General features: G+C 42.4%; 1 protein-coding gene across 3 annotated transcripts in view; it reads right to left on the reverse strand.

Annotated features, from left to right (window-relative positions):
- The window catches only part of ERICH3 (glutamate rich 3), a 56,039-nt gene extending 36,403 nt beyond the window's left edge, over positions 1 to 19,636 (reverse strand). Inside the window, exon 1 of one of the 3 annotated variants that reach the window (XM_073544794.1) lies at positions 19,613 to 19,636. In XM_073544794.1, coding sequence (XP_073400895.1) covers positions 19,613 to 19,617 — 5 coding nt within the window. In that variant the 5' untranslated portion in view covers positions 19,618 to 19,636. Of the gene's footprint in view, positions 1 to 3,303; positions 3,436 to 19,195; positions 19,505 to 19,612 lie in introns of those variants that run through there. The other 2 variants (XM_073544793.1, XM_073544795.1) reach the window with 2 other exon arrangements.
- Positions 19,637 to 20,199: the final 563 nt, after the last annotated feature.

Consider the following 20,199-nt stretch of genomic DNA (forward strand, 5'->3'; position numbering starts at 1 on the left):
TATGGAGGAGGATCAGTAAAGGGGTATTATTATTATTTTTAGGGGAGAGGGGGCATGCAGGGGTGTTTTTAGAAAAATAATGTACTACACAATATGAATGTCCCTACATGAAAAATGTTCCATTCACTGAAAACAAGCAAAGACATAAAATAAAATGAGGAATTGAAACTTGAAAGTTGGTGAACTTTTCATTATATAATTATTAAGTTTTATCTTCATGAAATGGAATGATCCCTTTAAATTAGTGCTGCAGTAAAGATCTGATCAGTCATCTGCTCCAATAACCACGGATTGTATCAGAGTGAATATGTCATTCCCCCTGAGATTGTTTTCCTTCTGCTTTGACAGTGACCTGGCTGGATGGGGTGTATCATGGATCGTGTCAGGAGTCCGCGTCCTGTGTGTCTGTGACCTTATCCTCTCCTTTAATAATACACAATGTTTGCTCTGCATTGTGAATCTATCGCTCATACACTATAGCAACAGTATAGAGTTTCCTTGGAGCCTGTTTGCAGGTTGCTGGGAATTTACCAATCTGTTTACAATGTATCTAATTAAACAAGACACAATTCTAGCAAAGCATGGCAGTAATTCTCTACACAGAACTTCAGGGCTCATAGTGCAGAGGTAATCCCATCATTGCCAGCATGGCATGATCCCGTGCAGCGTCGGACTGGAACACCTTGGGCCCACCAGAGAAAATCATTCTTGAGGCCCACTATGTAGCTGCATAGAGTTAAATACCAGACCACCAATTGTGCGGTAAAACACGCTAATATCTATAATAATCTATTATATCTATAATATAAGGTTGTACATGTCTTAATTATGTAGCAGGAGTTGGGGTAGCCCCCTCATAGAATATAAAGCAGCCCCCTCATAGAATATAATGCAGCCATCTCATAGAATATAATACTGCCCCCCTCATAGGGTATAATGCACCCCCTCATAGGGTATAATACTGCCCCCCTCATAGGGTATAATACTGCCCCCCTCATAGGGTATAATACTGCCCCCCTCATAGGGTATAATTCACCCCCTCATAGGGTATAATGCACCCCCTCATAGGGTATAATACTGCCCCCCTCATAGGGTATAATACTGCCCCCCTCATAGGGTATAATACTGCCCCCCTCATAGGGTATAATGCACCCCCTCATAGGGTATAATGCACCCCCTCATAGGGTATAATACTGCCCCCCTCATAGGGAATAATGCTATATAGATATATAGATATAGAGTTAGATAGATATAGATAGAAAGATAGATGTAGAAATAGATATAGAGATAGATAGTAGATAATGGATAGAAAGTAGATAATGGATAGATATAGATAGAAAGATTCATAGAGATAGATAGAGATAGATAGAGATAGATAGAGATAGATATAAAGATAGATATAGAAAGAAATATAGATAGATAGATCGATAGGTAGATAGATATAGAGATAGATAGAAAATAGATAATGGATAGATAGAAAGATATAGAGATAGATAGATATATAGATAGAGATAGATAATAGATAGAGATAGATAATAGATAGAGATATAATAATAATATAGACATATATAGATAGATATAGAGATAAATATATATAGATGGCTATAAATAAAAATAGATATAGAGATATATATAGAGATAGATATAGAGATAGATAGATAGATAGATATAGAGATAGATATAGAGACAGATAGATATAGAGAGATAGATATAGAGATATGTATAGAGATAGATAGATATAGAGTTAGAAAGATAGATAGATATAGAGAGAGATATAGAGATAGATAGATAGAGATAGCTAGATAGATAGATGGATAGATAGATATAGATGATAGATATAATAGATATAGAGATAGATATAGAGATAGATGGATAGATCAATAGATAGATAGATAAAGAGAGATAGAGATAGATAGATAATGAGATATAGAGATAGATATAGAGATATAGTGTTAGATAGAAAGATAGATATAGAGATAGATAGATAGATATAGAGATAGATAGATAGATAGATATAGAGATAATAAATAGATAGCTATAGAGAGATATAGAGATAGATATAGAGAGAAACAGATATAGATATAGAGATAGATATAGAGATACAGTAGGTAGATAGATATAGAGATAATATATATAGAGATAGATAGATATAGATATAAAGATAGATAGAGAGCGGTAGATAGAGAGAGATAGATATAGAGAGAGATAGATACAGAGATCGATAAATAGATAGAGAGATAGATATAGATAATAGATAGAGATAGATAGATAAAGATAGATAATATATATAGAGATAACAGATAGATAGAAAGATATAGAGATAGGTAGATATAGATAATAGAGATAGCTAGATAGATAGACATAATAGATAGATATAGATATAGATAGATATAGAGATAGATAGAAAGATAGATATAGAGATAGAAAGATAGATATAGAGATAGAAAGATAGATATAGAGATAGAAAGATAGATATAGAGATAGAGCAAGATAGATATAGAGATAGATATAGAGATAGAAAGATAGATAGAAAAACAGAGAGATAGATATAGAGATAGAGATAAATAAATAGATAGATATAGAGAGAGATATAGAGAGAAATAGATATAGAGATAGATAGATATAGATATAGAGAGATAGATAGAGAGAAAAGATATAGAGATAAATAGATAGAGAAAGATAGATATATAGATATAGAGATAGAAAGATAGATATAGAGATAGAGCGATAGATAGATATACAGAGAGAGATATAGAGATATAGAGAGAAATAGATATAGATATAGAGATAGATATAGGGATAGATAGAGATAGATATATAGATATAGAGATAGATATAGAGATAGTGCGATAGATAGCGAGAGATATAGATATAGAGATAGATAGATACAGAGAAAAGATATAGAGATAGATAACGGATAGATAAATAGATAGATAGGTATAGAGATAGATATAGATATTAGATAGAGATATATATAGATAAAGATAGATAGATATAGATGGTAGCTAGATAGATAATAAATATAGAGATAATAGATATAGAGATAGATAGATAGATATAATAGATAGATATAGAGATATATATAGAAAGATATAGAGATAGATAGATATAGAGATAGATGTAGAGATAGAAAGATAGATATAAAGATAGAGCGATAGATAGAGATAGATATAGAAATAGATAGATATAGATAGAAAGATAGATAGATATAAGAGAGATAGATAGATAGATAGATAGAGAGAGAGACAGATAGAGAGAGAGTGCGAGAGAGATATAAAAAACAAAACAAAACACAATACTCACCTCTCCTCCTCGCTCCCACCTGATCCCGGCTTCAGTGTCAGGAGCTGCCCCCTCTGCCAGACACACAGCGGGTGTGTGATGTAGTGACGTCATCGCGCACTGGCTGTGAGTCAGGAGCAGAGAGGACTGAGGGCGGCGCCGGCCCTGATGCAGAGCGGCTTACTGGGCTGGGGGCGGGGCCTCTGGGGGTGGAGACCTGAAATGAGATTCACTGCTCCGCAGTGAATATTCATTTCTCTTTAGCAGCGGGGACAGGGGCTCCTGCCTCCTGACACCCGCTGCTGCTCCACTGGCAGGGGCCCCCATAGCAGCTGCATGGTGTGCGACACACGACTGGCTGGGGGCCCCTGGAACAGCCGGGGCCCTAGGCAACTGCTGGCCCTGTATGCCAGCAGGTGCCAGGGCCCACCAGATGCCAGGGCCCACCGGAGAATCCACCGGTTCCCGGTGGGCCAGTCCGACGCTGATCCCGTGTGCTAAGAACATTTCATATAGCCGAGAACCCAGTCAGTCTCTGTAGTCCGGTAGATAAATATACTGTGCAAACAAAAGCTAAGAATATTGCATCCAATTCTTGTTTGTAGCTCTAGTATTATAGAAGTCATAAACAAGTAAATAGGAAGCATTATTGAAGTAGTTTTATTCTTGTACATAGAGGGCAGTATTATAGTAGTTATATTCTTGTACATAGGGGCAGTATTATAGTAGTTATATTCTTGTACATAGGGGCAGTATTATAGTAGTTATATTCTTGTACATAGGGGCAGTATTATAGTAGTTATATTCTTGTACATAGGGGCAGTATTATAGTAGTTATATTCTTGTACATAGGGGCAGTATTATAGTAGTTATATTCTTGTACATAGGGGCAGTATTATAGTAGTTATATTCTTGTACATAGGGGCAGTATTATAGTAGGTATATTCTTGTACATAGGGGCAGTATTATAGTAGTTATATTCTTGTACATAGGGGCAGTATTATAGTAGTTATATTCTTGCACATAGGGGCAGTATTATAGTAGTTATATTCTTGTACATAGGGGCAGTATTATAGTAGTTATATTCTTGTACATAGGGGCAGTATTATAGTAGTTATATTCTTGTACATAGGGGCAGTATTATAGTAGTTATATTCTTGTACATAGGGGCAGTATTATAGTAGTTATATTCTTGTACATAGGGGCAGTATTATAGTAGTTATATTCTTGCACATAGGGGCAGTATTATAGTAGTTATATTCTTGCACATAGGGGCAGTATTATAGTAGTTATATTCTTGCACATAGGGGCAGTATTATAGTAGTTATATTCTTGTACATAGGGGCAGTATTATAGTAGTTATATTCTTGTACATAGGGGCAGTATTATAGTAGTTATATTCTTGTACATAGGGGCAGTATTATAGTAGTTATATTCTTGCACATAGGGGCAGTATTATAGTAGTTATATTCTTGCACATAGGGGCAGTATTATAGTAGTTATATTCTTGCACATAGGAGGCAGTATTATAGTAGTTATATTCTTGCACATAGGGGCAGTATTATAGTAGTTATATTCTTGCACATAGGGGCAGTATTATAGTAGTTATATTCTTGCACATAGGGGCAGTATTATAGTAGTTATATTCTTGCACATAGGGGCAGTATTATAGTAGTTATATTCTTGCACATAGGGGCAGTATTATAGTAGTTATATTCTTGTACATAGGGGCAGTATTATAGTAGTTATATTCTTGTACATAGGGGCAGTATTATAGTAGTTATATTCTTGTACATAGGGGCAGTATTATAGTAGTTATATTCTTGTACATAGGGGCAGTATTATAGTAGTTATATTCTTGTACATAGGGGCAGTATTATAGTAGTTATATTCTTGCACATAGGAGGCAGTATTATAGTAGTTATATTCTTGCACATAGGAGGCAGTATTATAGTAGTTATATTCTTGTACATAGAGGGCAGTATTATAGTAGGTATATTCTTGCACATAGGGGCAGTATTATAGTAGTTATATTCTTGTACATAGAGGGCAGTATTATAGTAGTTATATTCTTGTACATAGAGGGCAGTATTATAGTAGTTATATTCTTGTACATAGAGGGCAGTATTATAGTAGTTATATTCTTGTACATAGAGGGCAGTATTATAGTAGTTATATTCTTGTACATAGGGGCAGTATTATAGTAGTTATATTCTTGCACATAGGGGCAGTATTATAGTAGTTATATTCTTGCACATAGGGGCAGTATTATAGTAGTTATATTCTTGCACATAGGGGCAGTATTATAGTAGTTATATTCTTGCACATAGGGGCAGTATTATAGTAGTTATATTCTTGCACATAGGGGCAGTATTATAGTAGTTATATTCTTGCACATAGGGGCAGTATTATAGTAGTTATATTCTTGCACATAGGGGCAGTATTATAGTAGTTATATTCTTGTACATAAAGGCAGTATTATAGTAGTTATATTCTTGTACATAGGGGCAGTATTATAGTAGTTATATTCTTGCACATAGGAGGCAGTATTATAGTAATTATATTCTTGTACATAGGAGCGGTATTATTGTAGTTATATACTTGTACATAGGAGCAGTATTATAGTAGTTATATTCTTGTACATAGGGGCAGTATTATAGTAGTTATATTCTTGTACATAGGGGCAGTATTATAGTAATTATATTCTTGTACATAGGAGCGGTATTATTGTAGTTATATACTTGTACATAGGAGCAGTATTATAGTAGCTATATTCTTGTACATAGGATATTTTCATACATGGGAAAAGTACTTTAAGTATTTGAACAGAATGTCTTTTAAACTCTTTGTATGTACAGGTTTTGGGTTTATTGTTTATTATAGAAGGATTATCTAATACAATGGATGGACAACGTTAAGTAATAGCAGCGATTAATAACAATAATTACAGATAATTAAACTTCTTTCCTGCTGCAGAATTGAGTGCAGAACAAAAAGTCATGAATATGTTTTGTGTGTACGGGATGGCGCCACCTTTCTATAGTGTACATGGCGGAGGTCCAATCAAGGCGAGATTTACAGCATAGATCCTGGTCTCATTCAAGCACAGGTACAATAACTGATAAATATTTGTTTTATTATTTTTAAATGAGGGGTGGGGCAATTTGCACTGTGACAATGCATCTAGTGCCAGGTATGGCCTAAAAATTTAAAGGCACCACCCTTTATTAATTAAGTATAGAGATAATTAGCTAATTGAAATTTGTTAATTTATAAGTGTCAAGGCTGTAATCTCTCTTGCTAGTATTTAGGTCTATTACTAATCCAATACAGACATTAATGGGGCATCAGTTTTCGATTTTTGAGCTAATAAAGAGTGCTCTCCCTTTCAGAAGCCTCGCCTATTAACAGCTTTCTCTGGGGGACCCTTTGAGTGAGAATTGTGTAATTCTTCAATTCTCCTGCGGGGGCACTACAGAGAAAGGTAACACTTACTGTCACATTCTCCCACAGATTACAGTTTATTATTAGACTTAACAGCAGAACAACATTTTGGTGGGGTTTTTTTTCCAGTTCAAAAGGGGATTATCCAAAGTGGACAACCCCTTTAATTATTAAGTACAGTCACAAAACTGGTCTAACAGTGTCTAAGAAGTGCGGTTTGAAAGGAGGTATAATCTGGTGATGAGCCTTATTTTTAGGATATAAGTAACGTGGAAAGTCTATCGTAAAGTTGTGTGATAAGACCAATTTGACGGCTTTCTGCAGCCAGGATTGAAGATCGATTCTGCCCCACACAAGCGATCGATCGCACAGGCTCCTTACAGTCCCAGAGGGGGAACCCTGACATGGACAGAGATGGGCCCATCATGTTTATTTCCACCTTTAATCATCAATGGGAGGGGATGAGGCAGATTCTTATCAAACATTGGCCGATATTAAGTACCGAGCCCTCCCTGGGTGCTTCCCTGGGTAAATATCCTTCCATGACCTCAAGGAGGTCCAAAAACCTTAATGACCTTCTTGTTAAGAGTCACTACGCACCTACCCCTCCAAACCCCTTTAGCTCCAGGGGCCCTACATTTGGATCTATATCATGCGGCCACTGTCTGGCATGCACAAATGTCCTGCGCTGTACCACCATTAGCTCTTTCCCACGCCATTTCAGGCAATTTCATAACTGTGATCCTGCTTCCCTTCAAGTTAGAGGGATTGACCAAATCCATCTTGGTATTAGAGGTGGTGATTATAAAAAAAAAAAATGGCTCAAGTTGAAGCCAAATGGATTACAATACTGGATACATTGACACCTAAGGTCTTAAATGAGTCCTTGTCATTTTCTTCCTATCTGTAGGATCAATTCCGGGTGATATGTTTATTGCGAGCTGATACTGAATCTATGCTCTCTTTCCCTTTTATTGTCCTTCCCTCTATGTCCCCCATATTCCGGGGGGTCTGTTTGGGGGTGACTTTTGTTTTTAACCTTTGATATGAATTTTGTATTTTTTTTAATTTGTGACATTTTCTCCTATTGTAGTTCTAGTGGGACCCTCTCCCTTTCTTCCTTGGACGTGAGCTCTACATTTCCGCTGATTCACCTGTTTGATAGTGACCTGCATTATAAACATATATATGTACTTCAACATTACTGTATACTTATGTGACTTTCTTTGTATGCATATGTATGGAGATCTGTATCTTATGTATTTTCAAGCGTATACATGTATTCTAATTCTGGTGTACATTTACATGACTCCCTTTACATATACTAAAGCTGGAGTCACACATAGTGACTTACCAGCGATCCCGACAACAATATCAAGGTGTCAGGATCGCTGGTAAGTCGCTATGTGATCGCTGGTGAGCTGTCACACAGACAGCTTCACCAGAGATCAGCACGCCGAGGTGAGGAGCGAGCCCGGGAGCAGCGGACAAGTGTGCCTGCTGTTCCAGTCCTCCACCAGCAGAGGGCGCGCCTGCATCCCCGGCCTCTCCTGGCGACGTCCTGCTGTCTCCTGGTCCCCAGCGTGCGGCGGCGGCACCTCTAACTCGCTGGTAACTATCGTACACATCGGGTATCCAAGGGACGCGCATCCCTTGGATACCTGATGCGTACGTTAGTTACCAGCTGATTGCCGGTCTCCCGCCTGTCACACGCAGCGATGCGTGCTGGCCAGCGGGAGATCAGCGACTAAAAAAAATGTCCAGAGGTTTCTTGCAGCGATCAGTGATACCGGCAGGGGGGCCGGTCGCTGATCGCTGTCACACACACACACTCAGCAGGAATCTCGCTAGTGCGTTGCGCGCGTGCACTCTGCGCTCCCATGCTGCTGGCAATCGGGGGGGCGTCGGGGTGCCTTCTCCGGACACTCGAGGACATTCACGCTTTTCCCCGCACGCCCGTGGTAACGCATGACGCTTTCCCTGTATTGGCCGACACTTGGGATGTGCGGTGCGCATGCGCCGCCTAGAACCACAATGATTGGCTCACTGGCCACCATGTGACTGATCACATGGGGCTTAAGAAGGTCCTGCTGATACCAGTCTTACACTTCCCTTGAGAAAGCGTGCTGTGTGACACGCGAAACGCGCGTCGGGCCCTCTCACCCCTGGCCCAGGGTTCATTTTGCCTCTGCGATCGGTAAGATATTCCCCCTCTCTTGAATGTTTGGACCGCTTCAACTTTCTCTATGCACTTGCTGTATGGGGGTCTCTCTACCGTGGTACATGATTTTACATCATTGCGTAATACGCACTGGCTATCTGCTGTGACATCACTCTGTACATCGTGCACCTGTGTGCAGTTTGACAATTTTGTATACCTTGTGGTCTCCTGCTTTCACCCTGCGGTGTTGTCATATTTATTAAGCTATTGTTACCTTGATGTTATTTTTAATGTACTAAATAAAGATGAAATTTCTATATTATCCACCTATTTACTCCTGTTTCTCTTGGTGTATCCATACAGACGTTCAGCTCGTGCATACCAGGACGTCACTATATATTAAGCAGTAAGAAAAGCAAAACTCCCAGGTCCGTGAACAGCACCTTGTTGACTGTTTCCAGGTAACAATAATACATTTTTTTGCATTTAAAACAGCAGAAAAGGCAATAAAAATATGTTATAAAATGTTGGATTTTATATTTGTTGCCTACAGACGATAATGTGTCTACAAGTATTTACAAATAATAAAAGAACAAACAAACATCAAAGCCGTCGTTAAATAGTCTTCATGGTTAGCTCTAATGAACGGGTCCATTATATATTTATATTTGCCGATACTTCCTTTGCTACAAGTTTAATGAACCTATTGGAAGAGGTACAAGAGCCGTACGGGAAGAGAACGTATAATTACCATCCTGATGTCACCGGTATCGCCTTACTGATTAATAGGTTGATCGAGTGACACCTGAGTGCGGCTTTCCAGGTAGTTGTGTCCCCTGTAGTATTTCATGGAGACGAGCCCTGATGTACGAATTTAAGATCAAATGTCCAGAAGTGCCCTAAATATCATGTGCAAATCACCGCCAACCACTCCTGTCGGAACAGAGACGGTTTCTTTTCTGTCTCTCCTCCATACTTTATACTGCAGCTCAATCTGCTCAAATAACGTCTGTGTATATGCCCCACCTCTTTCTCGATGGACGTTGGCCCCTAGAGATTTCTACTCCATAGAAAACATGGACTGGAGATGGAGACTGTGGCAGAAGTGGATTGCCAGCACCCAAAGCCAAGGCAAACACTTCATCCCCTAACCCAGCAACAATGCCCGCCAAGTTTCCTTTAAAACAACAGAGTGCCGCCTTAAGCTTCATTGACCCGCTAAGGCTACTTTCACATTAGCGGTTTTTAGCGATGCGCTTCGTGCGCAATAGAAACGCATGAGCTGAGCTGCCCCCCGTTATATAACGTGGCGCTGCTGTAACGGTAATAGCTGATGACTCGGAGCAAACACCGAGATCACGGATATACAATACATGCTGCAATATAGAGACGAAAGCTCTGGCACCGCCTCTCTGCTGCCCACCTCACTACTAACCCCCATAAGGCTCTGCAGGAACTTGATCGGTCGCGCATTCATGCCACCAAAATTGGAAGCTCCTACATCACGAAAAGCTGCAGCGTTAATTGTCCAGGATTACAAAAATATAGCTTATTTGTTCTGCAAACAGCACCCCCACCTGTCTTCAGGTTGTATGTGGTATTACAGGTCAGCTCCATTCACATCATGGAAACTGAGCTACAAAACCCAATACACCTTAACAGACAGAGTGGTGCTATTTATGGAAGAAAGAAGCCATGTTTTTCTTATCCTTGGTAAACCCTTTAAAGGGGGTTATCTAATTTAATTGAAAAAAAAAAAATGTGATTCTGGACCGAACAGCTTAAAAACGAGAGCGGCAACAAGCAGCTTCTCTTACACTGGAGGACCCGACCTGACTGCTTATTACACAGACAGCCCATTGATTTCTATAGCCACCTTGTAATTCCTTATATTCCCTGCGGAGGCGCTGTGGGGGAACTGAACACCTGCTGCTGGGTTGATCACTGAGGGTCCCAGTCCAAAGTTACCACGTGATCTGCCTGTTCCTCATAAAGCCATTTTTCCGTCTTTTTTCAGACTTTGATGGACTTATTAGAGCAGACAGGTCCGGTTCTGTGACGCGCTGGTGTCTGCAGCTTAGTAACTGACAAGCAGCAATAAAGGAAAGAGGATAAGCGGCGATCACGAAGTTGCGATGCCGCTTATCTCCTTTGGTAACAGGAGACGATCTAATCCGTTATACACAGAACATAAAACTCAAACAAACGCCAGAAGTGATGTAATGTAATGTGTACGGTGACCTGCGCCGTCTGTGCACCGCTCATGGGTATACCGATAACGGATCCTCTAAATATCAGCGCACGGAACAAAGGGAGGTGTCACCCGACACATGTAACTAAAACATATCGACCCTCGGTCTCCAGACTGATAATGAGAAATGACCACACAAGAAGAAAGTAACTGCAGCCATTATCTACAGGCTTCTGGCTCTGGCGATGGGGGGCAATGGTCTCTCCCGGATTACATAAGCTGCACAGAAGCTCTTTTTTTATTATCTCGTCATCTGTAGATCCAAAATTCTTTGCAAATAGATGATTCAATATATTTGTATAACTGTCAGAACTCCAAATCCTCTGCATAGGCAAAAAAATGTATCTCATTCTGCCTACCTGCAGGCACCACTAGAGGGAGATCAGGAGCACACTGCATACAGAGCTGCTATTGAGCTCAGTGTATGCTCAGTATACATAGCGGTGACTGCAGACTGTCAGCATGTTATTTCTTAAAGGGGAACCCCTCATGTTAAACATTGTATCTGACGTACAGGAAGCAGATTGGAGAGCAGGAGGAGCGGGCCAGATTGAGATCTTGGTTTTTGGAAAGATATTCAGTAAAACTTGCAATTTTTCTCATTTAAACCTTTGCTCATTCTAGACGTAAGAATCCGGCGGGCGGCCCTACTGCCTGCATAAGTGTGCCAGCTAGTGAGTAGGACCGCCCACTGGACTCTTAAGCCTAGATTGAGCGGAGATTTTGAAAATAACAAAAGTCAACTAAACAAGGCTCCTTTTCAGTGAAAAGAAGTTAACACAACCCCTATAGAACAAACAAAGCCGCAGTCCAGGCTTAAACTTAAAGGATTTTCCATTCCTGGACTCTAATAAATTAAGACTTAATGGGGAATCGGTCATTTAATTCAAGCGGCCCCAACCGCCAGCAGCACAAGTCAGACACCGGCTGCGTTATTCCTGCTGTGTACGTTATACTCTGCTGCGGCACACAAAGCTTAATAACACGGCCCACACAGTTCCCCTCAAAGTGTAATGCCTCCACAGTGTCCCCCACACAGTATCACACCCACACCGTGCCCCCTACACAGTGTAGTGCGTCCACAGTGCTCCACACACTATGATACCCCCACAGTGTCCCCCACACAGTATCACACCCACACCGTGCCCCCTACACAGTGTAGTGCGTCCACAGTGCTCCACACACTATGATACCCCCACAGTGTCCCCCACACAGTATCACACCGACACCGTGCCCCCTACACAGTGTAGTGCGTCCACAGTGCTCCACACACTATGATACCCCCACAGTGTCCCCCACACAGTATCACACCCACACCGTGCCCCCTACACAGTGTAGTGCGTCCACAGTGCTCCACACACTATGATACCCCCACAGTGTCCCCCACACAGTATCACACCGACACCGTGCCCCCTACACAGTGTAGTGCGTCCACAGTGCTCCACACACTATGATACCCCCACAGTGTCCCCCACACAGTATCACACCCACACCGTGCCCCCTACACAGTGTAGTGCGTCCACAGTGCTCCACACACTATGATACCCCCACAGTGTCCCACACAAAATGTAATGCCTCCACAGTGCCCCACCCCCACAGTGCCATGCCCCTAAAATGCCCTCCACACATACCGTATGATGACCACACAGTGCCCCCCCAAAGCATAATGCCTTCACACAGCAAGGTACCCTCTCTCACAGTGTAATGCTTCCACACAGTATGGTGCCCCCTGCCTAGTGTAGTCCCCACACACAGTATGCCCAAAGTGCCCTCTACACTCAGTTACGTCCCCACTGTGCCCCCTGTATAATATGAGGTTCCTCCCTCCTCCCCCTAGAAAATCACTGGCTAAGAAAGAAAAGCTACAAAATCCCCACATTCCCAGCCGTGCGCCCACCATGATCTGCCCCAGTGACACCATCGCACCCGCTGGGCACAGACTCAGGGGCACAGGCAGGACGGAGGAGCACAGAGCTGGCGACACCTCGCTCCACCATTGAAATCAGGCCATACCCCGACTCCGGGCCCCGCTGCCCAGGGTACACCACATCACAATACCGCCAGGGGGAACAGCGGAGTCCCCCCCCCACATAACTAATTCCCGCTGTAGTGAGTTGTGCGGGATCCCGGACACGGCCACCACCAGTGAGAAGACCGCACCGCGTCCATTACCACACCAGTGTGAACGGGCCCGGGACACAGGCAGGGCTTACATTTATGGTTTAGAGGTTTGTGCTGTAAAATATTAAGGGGACCCCGAAAAACCAGCACAATTCTCAGCGTTCACACAGAATAAATATGGAAATGACAGGTCGCCGTCTGAATAAAGCAAATGACGTGAACGGAGAATCCGCAGTGTGACCCGGCCCTGCTCGCTACGTGATACAAAGTGTCATTTATTTATTAGCAGCGGCACAAGGCCGCGCTACACCGGCGATCACTGCTCACAGGATACCTGAGAGTGCGGCTGCGAATCCGAATCAGAGACTACACTAGTCCTCCCAAAAAGAAACGGGAGACGCCATGGTCGCCCCGTGTGCCACGAAGCTCCAGAATCCAACACCCCTGACATCCGAGACCCCCACCAGTGTCGGGAACATCGGCAGTGCAAATCAGGGAGCGTTACTGAACCGTGCCGGGCGCAGTTACTGAGACGCGCGGCTCGTCTGCTCTGCTGCTATGTTCACGCGTTGCAGATTTGGTGCGGATTTTACGGTACCAGCAAAGTGAGCGAGAGTAATCTCATCCGCAGTCTGATTCTGGCTTCATTGCGGAATCTGCACAAGAGTTGTTCTGTTGTTTGTTTTTATTAATTCACGGTGTGTCAATTCTGTGGATTCTGCACCAAATTTGCTGCAAAATCCATATGTAAGTGTGTAGAATATTGGCAGACGCTCCAGGGGCATGTATCTATATATACATCTATCTCCAGGGGCATGTATCTATATATACACATCTATCTCCAGGGGCATGTATCTATACATACATCTATCTCCAGGGGCATGTATCTGTACATACATCTATCTCCAGGGGCATGTATCTATATATACATCTATCTCCAGGGGCATGTATCTATATATACATCTATCTCCAGGGGCATGTATCTATATATACATCTATCTCCAGGGGCATGTATCTATATATACATCTATCTCCAGGGGCATGTATCTAAATATACATCTATCTCCAGGGGCATGTATCTATATATACATCTATCTCCAGGGGCAAGTATCTATATATACATCTATCTCCAGGGGCAAGTATCTATATATACATCTATCTCCAGGGGCAAGTATCTATATATACATCTATCTCCAGGGGCATGTATCTATATATACACATCTATCTCCAGGGGCAAGTATCTATATATACATCTATCTCCAGGGGCAAGTATCTACACATCTATCTCCAGGGGCATGTATCTACACATCTATCTCCAGAGGCATGTATCTACACATCTATCTCCGGGGGTATGTATCTATACATCTATCTCCAGGGGCATGTATCTATACATCTATCTCCAGGGGCATGTATCTATACATCTATCTCCAGGGGCATGTATCTATACATCTATCTCCAGGGGCATGTATCTATAGATGTGTATATATCTCCAGGGGTATGTATCTATATATACACATCTATCCCCAGGGGTATGTATCTACACATCTATCTCCAGGGGCATGTATCTACACATCTATCTCCGGGGCTCTGTATATACACATCTATCTCCGGGGCTCTGTTTCTACACATCTATCTACGGGGGTATGAATCTATACATCTATCTACGGGGGTATGTCTCTATACATCCATCTCCAGGGGTATGTATCTATGTATCTTTCTCCAGGGGTATGTATCTACACATCTTTCTCTGGGGGTATGGGCACAGGAGGTGTTTAAGTCTGATGCCACCAAATTTTTCTATCAAAGCTGATTCAGCAAAAAGCCGGCATGTTTTTTTCCTGAAGTGGATTTGCCGGTAGTTTTGCGGTTGTTTTTTCAGCAGCTCATCAGACACCAACATTTTTTTTTTCTATATCCTCTATAGAGAGTGGGCAGATTTTAAAAAAAGCTGCCTGATGAATGAGCGGGTCACTTCTTTTAACCACTTCTGAGTTTCCAAATCTTTGGAAATTTCTCAGAAAGCAACAACAAAAAAAAAAAAAAAAAAGGAAAAACTTACATAGTTTCCCGAAGAGTTTTCTGCTTGAAAAACTCATTTAAACCACTGTGTGCACATAACCGCTGAGCAGAACATTTGGAGAGTTTCTGCTCCGAAAACCTGAGTGCACGCACCCTTAGGAAAAATAATAACCCACAGGTACAGTGCGAGGCCAGCCTGCAGGAACGGGTGAATAGCGCTCAGCACCATGATGTGCTTCATGCTCTTGACTATCAATCTGTAAATCTGATGCGGATTTATCCACAGTGAATCTACAGCTTTTCTGCGCACTCTGCTGATTTTGCAGCGGATTTGGTGCAGATTTCAACCTTTCTTTCCAAACAAAGAATTTACACTGTGTTCCAAATTATTATGCAAATTGGATTTAAGTGTCCTAAAGATGTAATTTTTTGTTTTTCAAATAAACTCATAGATGGTATTGTGTATCAGGGCTCTTTGGATCACTGAAGTCAATCTCAAACGCCTGTGATAATTAGTTTACAAGATGAGCTCAATTAAAGGAAAACTACTTAAGAATGATGTTCCACAGGTTTCAAGAAATTTAGGAAAGAAAAAGGATCTCTCTGCTGCTGAAAAGCATCAAATAGTGCAATGCCTTGGTCAAGAGATGAAAACATTAGATATTTCCCAAAAACTTAAACGTGATCATCGTACTGTTAAGAGATTTGTGGTTGATTCTGAGCACAGACATGTTTGTGCTGATAAAGGCAGAATGAGGAAGGTTTCTGCCAGGCAAGTTCATTGGATCAAGAGAGCGGCTGCTAAAAAGCCATTACAAACCAGCAAACAGATATTTAAAGCTGCTGGTGCCTCTGGAGTCCCTCGAACCTCAAGGTGTAGGATCCTTCAAAGGCTTGCTGTGGTGCATAAACCTACTATTCGGCCACCCCTAAAAAGTGTTCACAAGCAGAAATGGTTGCAGTGGCCCCAGACATACATGAAGACTAATTTTCAAACAGTTTTGTTTACTAATGAGTGTCGAGCAACCCTGGATGGTCCAGATGGATGGAGTAGTGGATGGTTGGTGGATGGCCACCATGTCCCAACAAAGCTGTGACGTCAGCAAGGAGGTGGAGGAGTCATGTTTTGGCCCGGAATCATGGGGAAACAGCTGGTAGGGCTCTTTAAGGTTCCTGAAGGTGTGAAAATGACCTCTGCAAAGTATATAGGGGTTTCTGACTGACAGCTGTCTTCCATGGTATAAAAAGCAGAAATGTGCCTTCAGGAGCAAAATCATCTTCATGCATGACAATGCACCATCTCATGCTGCAAAGAAGACCTCCGAGTCATTGACTGCTATAGGCATAAAAGGAGATAAACTCATGGTGTGGCCACCATCTTCCCCTGACCTCAACCCTATAGAGAACCTTTGGAGTATCATCAAGCAAAAGATCTATGAGGGTGGGAGGCAGTTCACATCAAAACAGCAACTCCGAGAGGCTATTCTGACTTCATGCAAAGAAATACAAGCAGAAACTCTCCAAAAACTCACAATTTCAATGGATGCAAGAATTGTGAAGGTGATGTCACAGAAGGGTTCCTATGTTACCATGTAACTTGGCCTGATAGGATGTTTTGAAGTTAAATATCCTTTTTGTTCAGTGAATGTGACCTCCTAATGCTGCAAATTCCACAAATGAACATTTTCAGTTCTTTAAAACAGATCAAATGTTTAGAAATGCTACTGTGCCTAATAATTTGGAACAGTGCAATTTGAGTTTTTATTCATTTTGGAGATTATACTGTTATTATTGGGAGGTTTCTTCAATAAAATTTGATGTATATTCTAACGAGTGATGACTTTTATTAGACTGACTGTCATTTGTACCGACTATTTAGGAAAATCAGAGAAAAATATCATTTGCTTAATAATTTGGAACACAGTGTAAAAAGCTACAGATTTAAAAATCAGCACCGCAGCACAATGTCCAAGCCCAAAATATCTACAATGTGCAGAGGAGATCTTCTCAAATCTCAGCACTGTGGGAGGTGAAATACGCTGAGGCCAAATATGCAACTTGTGATGTCAGCCCAAAATGAAGACAAAATGACACCGGCTATGAGCAAAAGCTGCAATTTTCTCCTATATTTCTGTGGAAGTTTGATCTAAACTTCGTCTGTTCTGTAAACTCATGAAATAAAGTCGCAAATTTCATTGCTAAGATATCACAACTTCACAAGTCATCAACGACATCTGAACCCCGACGCACGTTCATCCATATTGCATTAAAAGAAAACCTAAAAGAAATATCTGTAAAGTGCAGACAAACAGAAAAGTATAAAAATAAAAAATCATTGCTAAAGCGATAAACAATTGAAGGGATACAATCGCAATAGGATTTTGGAGCCCAGGAGGAGTTTGCAGGCTCCCAGCTGTGCAGGGAAACGCACTCGCTCCCATTCATCTCAATGGATCCACGCTGCAGTTCCTGACACGATGTCTGGGGGCGCCGCTGTGCATGGAAGTCATCGCTGCAGCCCCTTATTCTTAAGGGCTGAGACCCCCAGTAATTGTAAAGTGATGCCATATCTTAGCAATATGACAATATTGGGAATAATTCGTTTGTACCTGGGGAGAAATCCGGTGCCGAAACTCACTGTATTTTATGTGGAGTTTTCGGATCAGAAACTTGGCACAATCTCTCCAAATCAATCTCAAACATTTGGAGGTTCTACTCCAAAAACTCAGTAAAAAGGCTCAGTGTGCACATCCCCTAAATGTCCGGGGGTAGGGGAGTAGTGTAAAGGGAGAAGCAGCAGGTGGTGTATGGAAGGCAAATGCTTAAATATCAATTACCTACTATAGTATTATTTAAGCAAATCCAACAAAATTACGACCGTGTTATTGATGCCTCCTGTACAACCTGTGGCGCTCCGGCTGCTGGGAGTTGTAGGTTCATTTATTAATTTATCACACTCCGATCCCATCTATACTGCCAGTATTATGGGATCTCTCACATTTCACTATCTCCGGGAATTGGTATATAAGCAATTTCCTGATACATTCTGCAATGTAGTCTAGGGCTCTGTTCCCATGATGAGGTTTTGATGCAGCAGATTTCTGCACCCATTAAGTAAAATAGGAGAATTCCATTTTTGTCAAAAACTCAGCAAAACCTCATCGTGGGAACGGAGCCTAAGGCTGTGTGCACACGCTGCGGTTCCGCTGCAGTTCCGCAGACATGGTACAGTACCATGTTACCCTATGGGTTTTAATAACTGCTGTGCTCACGCTGCGTTTTTTTCCGCGCGGTTTATAAATCACAGCATGTCAATTGTTTCTGCGGATTCCGCTGCGGTTTCACACCTTTAACATAGTAGAAACCGCAAGGGAAAACTGCAGGAAAACCCGCAGGTGAATCCGCAGCGTGTGCACACAGCCTTAAAGTGAACCTTTCAATACCCTGATCCGTCAGTGATCACCCAGCAATCCGGCAGGAGCCGCCATGTCAGCTTCTCTTTCGCACCTTTCCAATTTAGTCAATAAAAATTGGCGGCACTGGTTCGCAGAAAAAAATAAAAAGTAAAGCAAAAATGTACACGGGAGCGTAAGAGGTTTACACGACACCGACAGCGACCGGAGCAATCATTTAAAGGGATGAACGCAGGTAAAGGTGCAGGATCCAATGGGGTCTCCAAAGGCAAAAATGAGCGCTGTCGCTTCACCGCAGTCTCAGAGATGATCAGCCCCTAACTGGCACCAGAACAGACAGTGACAGAATTTCTGATTAATTACACTCTGCGGGCATGATGGGTGTTGTAGTTCTTCTGAGCTGCGCGCTACATCATTAGTGACCTTGGAATAATTGCCTGCAGGATATACCGGGGTCTGCAGGAGGAGACCCCACTCTCCGCACAGATGGGGGTCCTCACTTACCCGGGGTACGGGCGGCTCATGGTGCAGGCGGCCGGCTCCCTCCCTGGCTCGGCACGGATGGCTCCCGGTTGCTAGGCTCACACACATCACGGTGCTGGCGCACAAGGCGGGCAGGAGAGCGCCCGACCAATCCCGGGGTAACCCGCCCTCTGCTGCGGCCTCTGGGCTGAGCCGCCGTCATCCCTGTTCCCTAGGAGCCGGCAGTCACAACAATGGCGGCTACACCCCGAGATCCCGGCGGGAGGACGGAGCAAATGCAAAAAAAAAGGAGACGTGTCCGACTCTCAGTGATAGTTTTCCTTATTTTTGGATCCGTCTCTCACTTTCATTAAAAAAAAAAAAATCTTCCCCGGCACCGGCGGCTCCGCCCGTGTTCACACCTTCAGTATTCAGTCCGTATTTGTAGGCGCACCTCACCCCATCAGTATTTGGTCTGTAGGAGGGTGATGGATCCAGAAGCTGTGACGAGTTTCTCTTCTGCTTTTCCTCTGATTGTTCCTCTCCTGATTTTGGCTACAAATACTGAGCGGATACTGACCGTGTGACCGCGGCCTCACCCCCGGCTCTATGGGCGCGTGCAGTGTAGTTGTGGTGCTCCTCTGCGCTTTATTTGAGAAATAATTAAAACACGGTTTGGTTGAGTCTTCTTCTCATTTTCACAAAACATCAGAGAAAGTTTCCATTCTTGTTAATTTATTTAATCCAACAACAAAAACAAAATCCACCACAGAAACGTCCTGATCACTGAACTCTGTTTAATCAGTTTTATAGCTTCCAGCCCCTCCATCACCCCCGGTGTATAACATCCGGCCCCTCCATCACCCCCGGTGTATAACATCCGGCCCCTCCATCACCCCCGGTGTATAACATCCGGCCCCTCCATCACCCCCGGTGTATAACATCCGGCCCCTCCATCACCCCCGGTGTATAACATCCGGCCCCTCCATCACCCCCGGTGTATAACATCCGGCCCCTCCATCACCCCCGGTGTATAACATCCAGCC

The sequence above is a fragment of the Dendrobates tinctorius genome, unplaced genomic scaffold (genome assembly GCF_039654945.1).
Source record: "Dendrobates tinctorius isolate UK_male_01 unplaced genomic scaffold, ASM3965494v1 ptg000138l, whole genome shotgun sequence".
Lineage (NCBI taxonomy): Eukaryota > Metazoa > Chordata > Amphibia > Anura > Dendrobatidae > Dendrobates > Dendrobates tinctorius.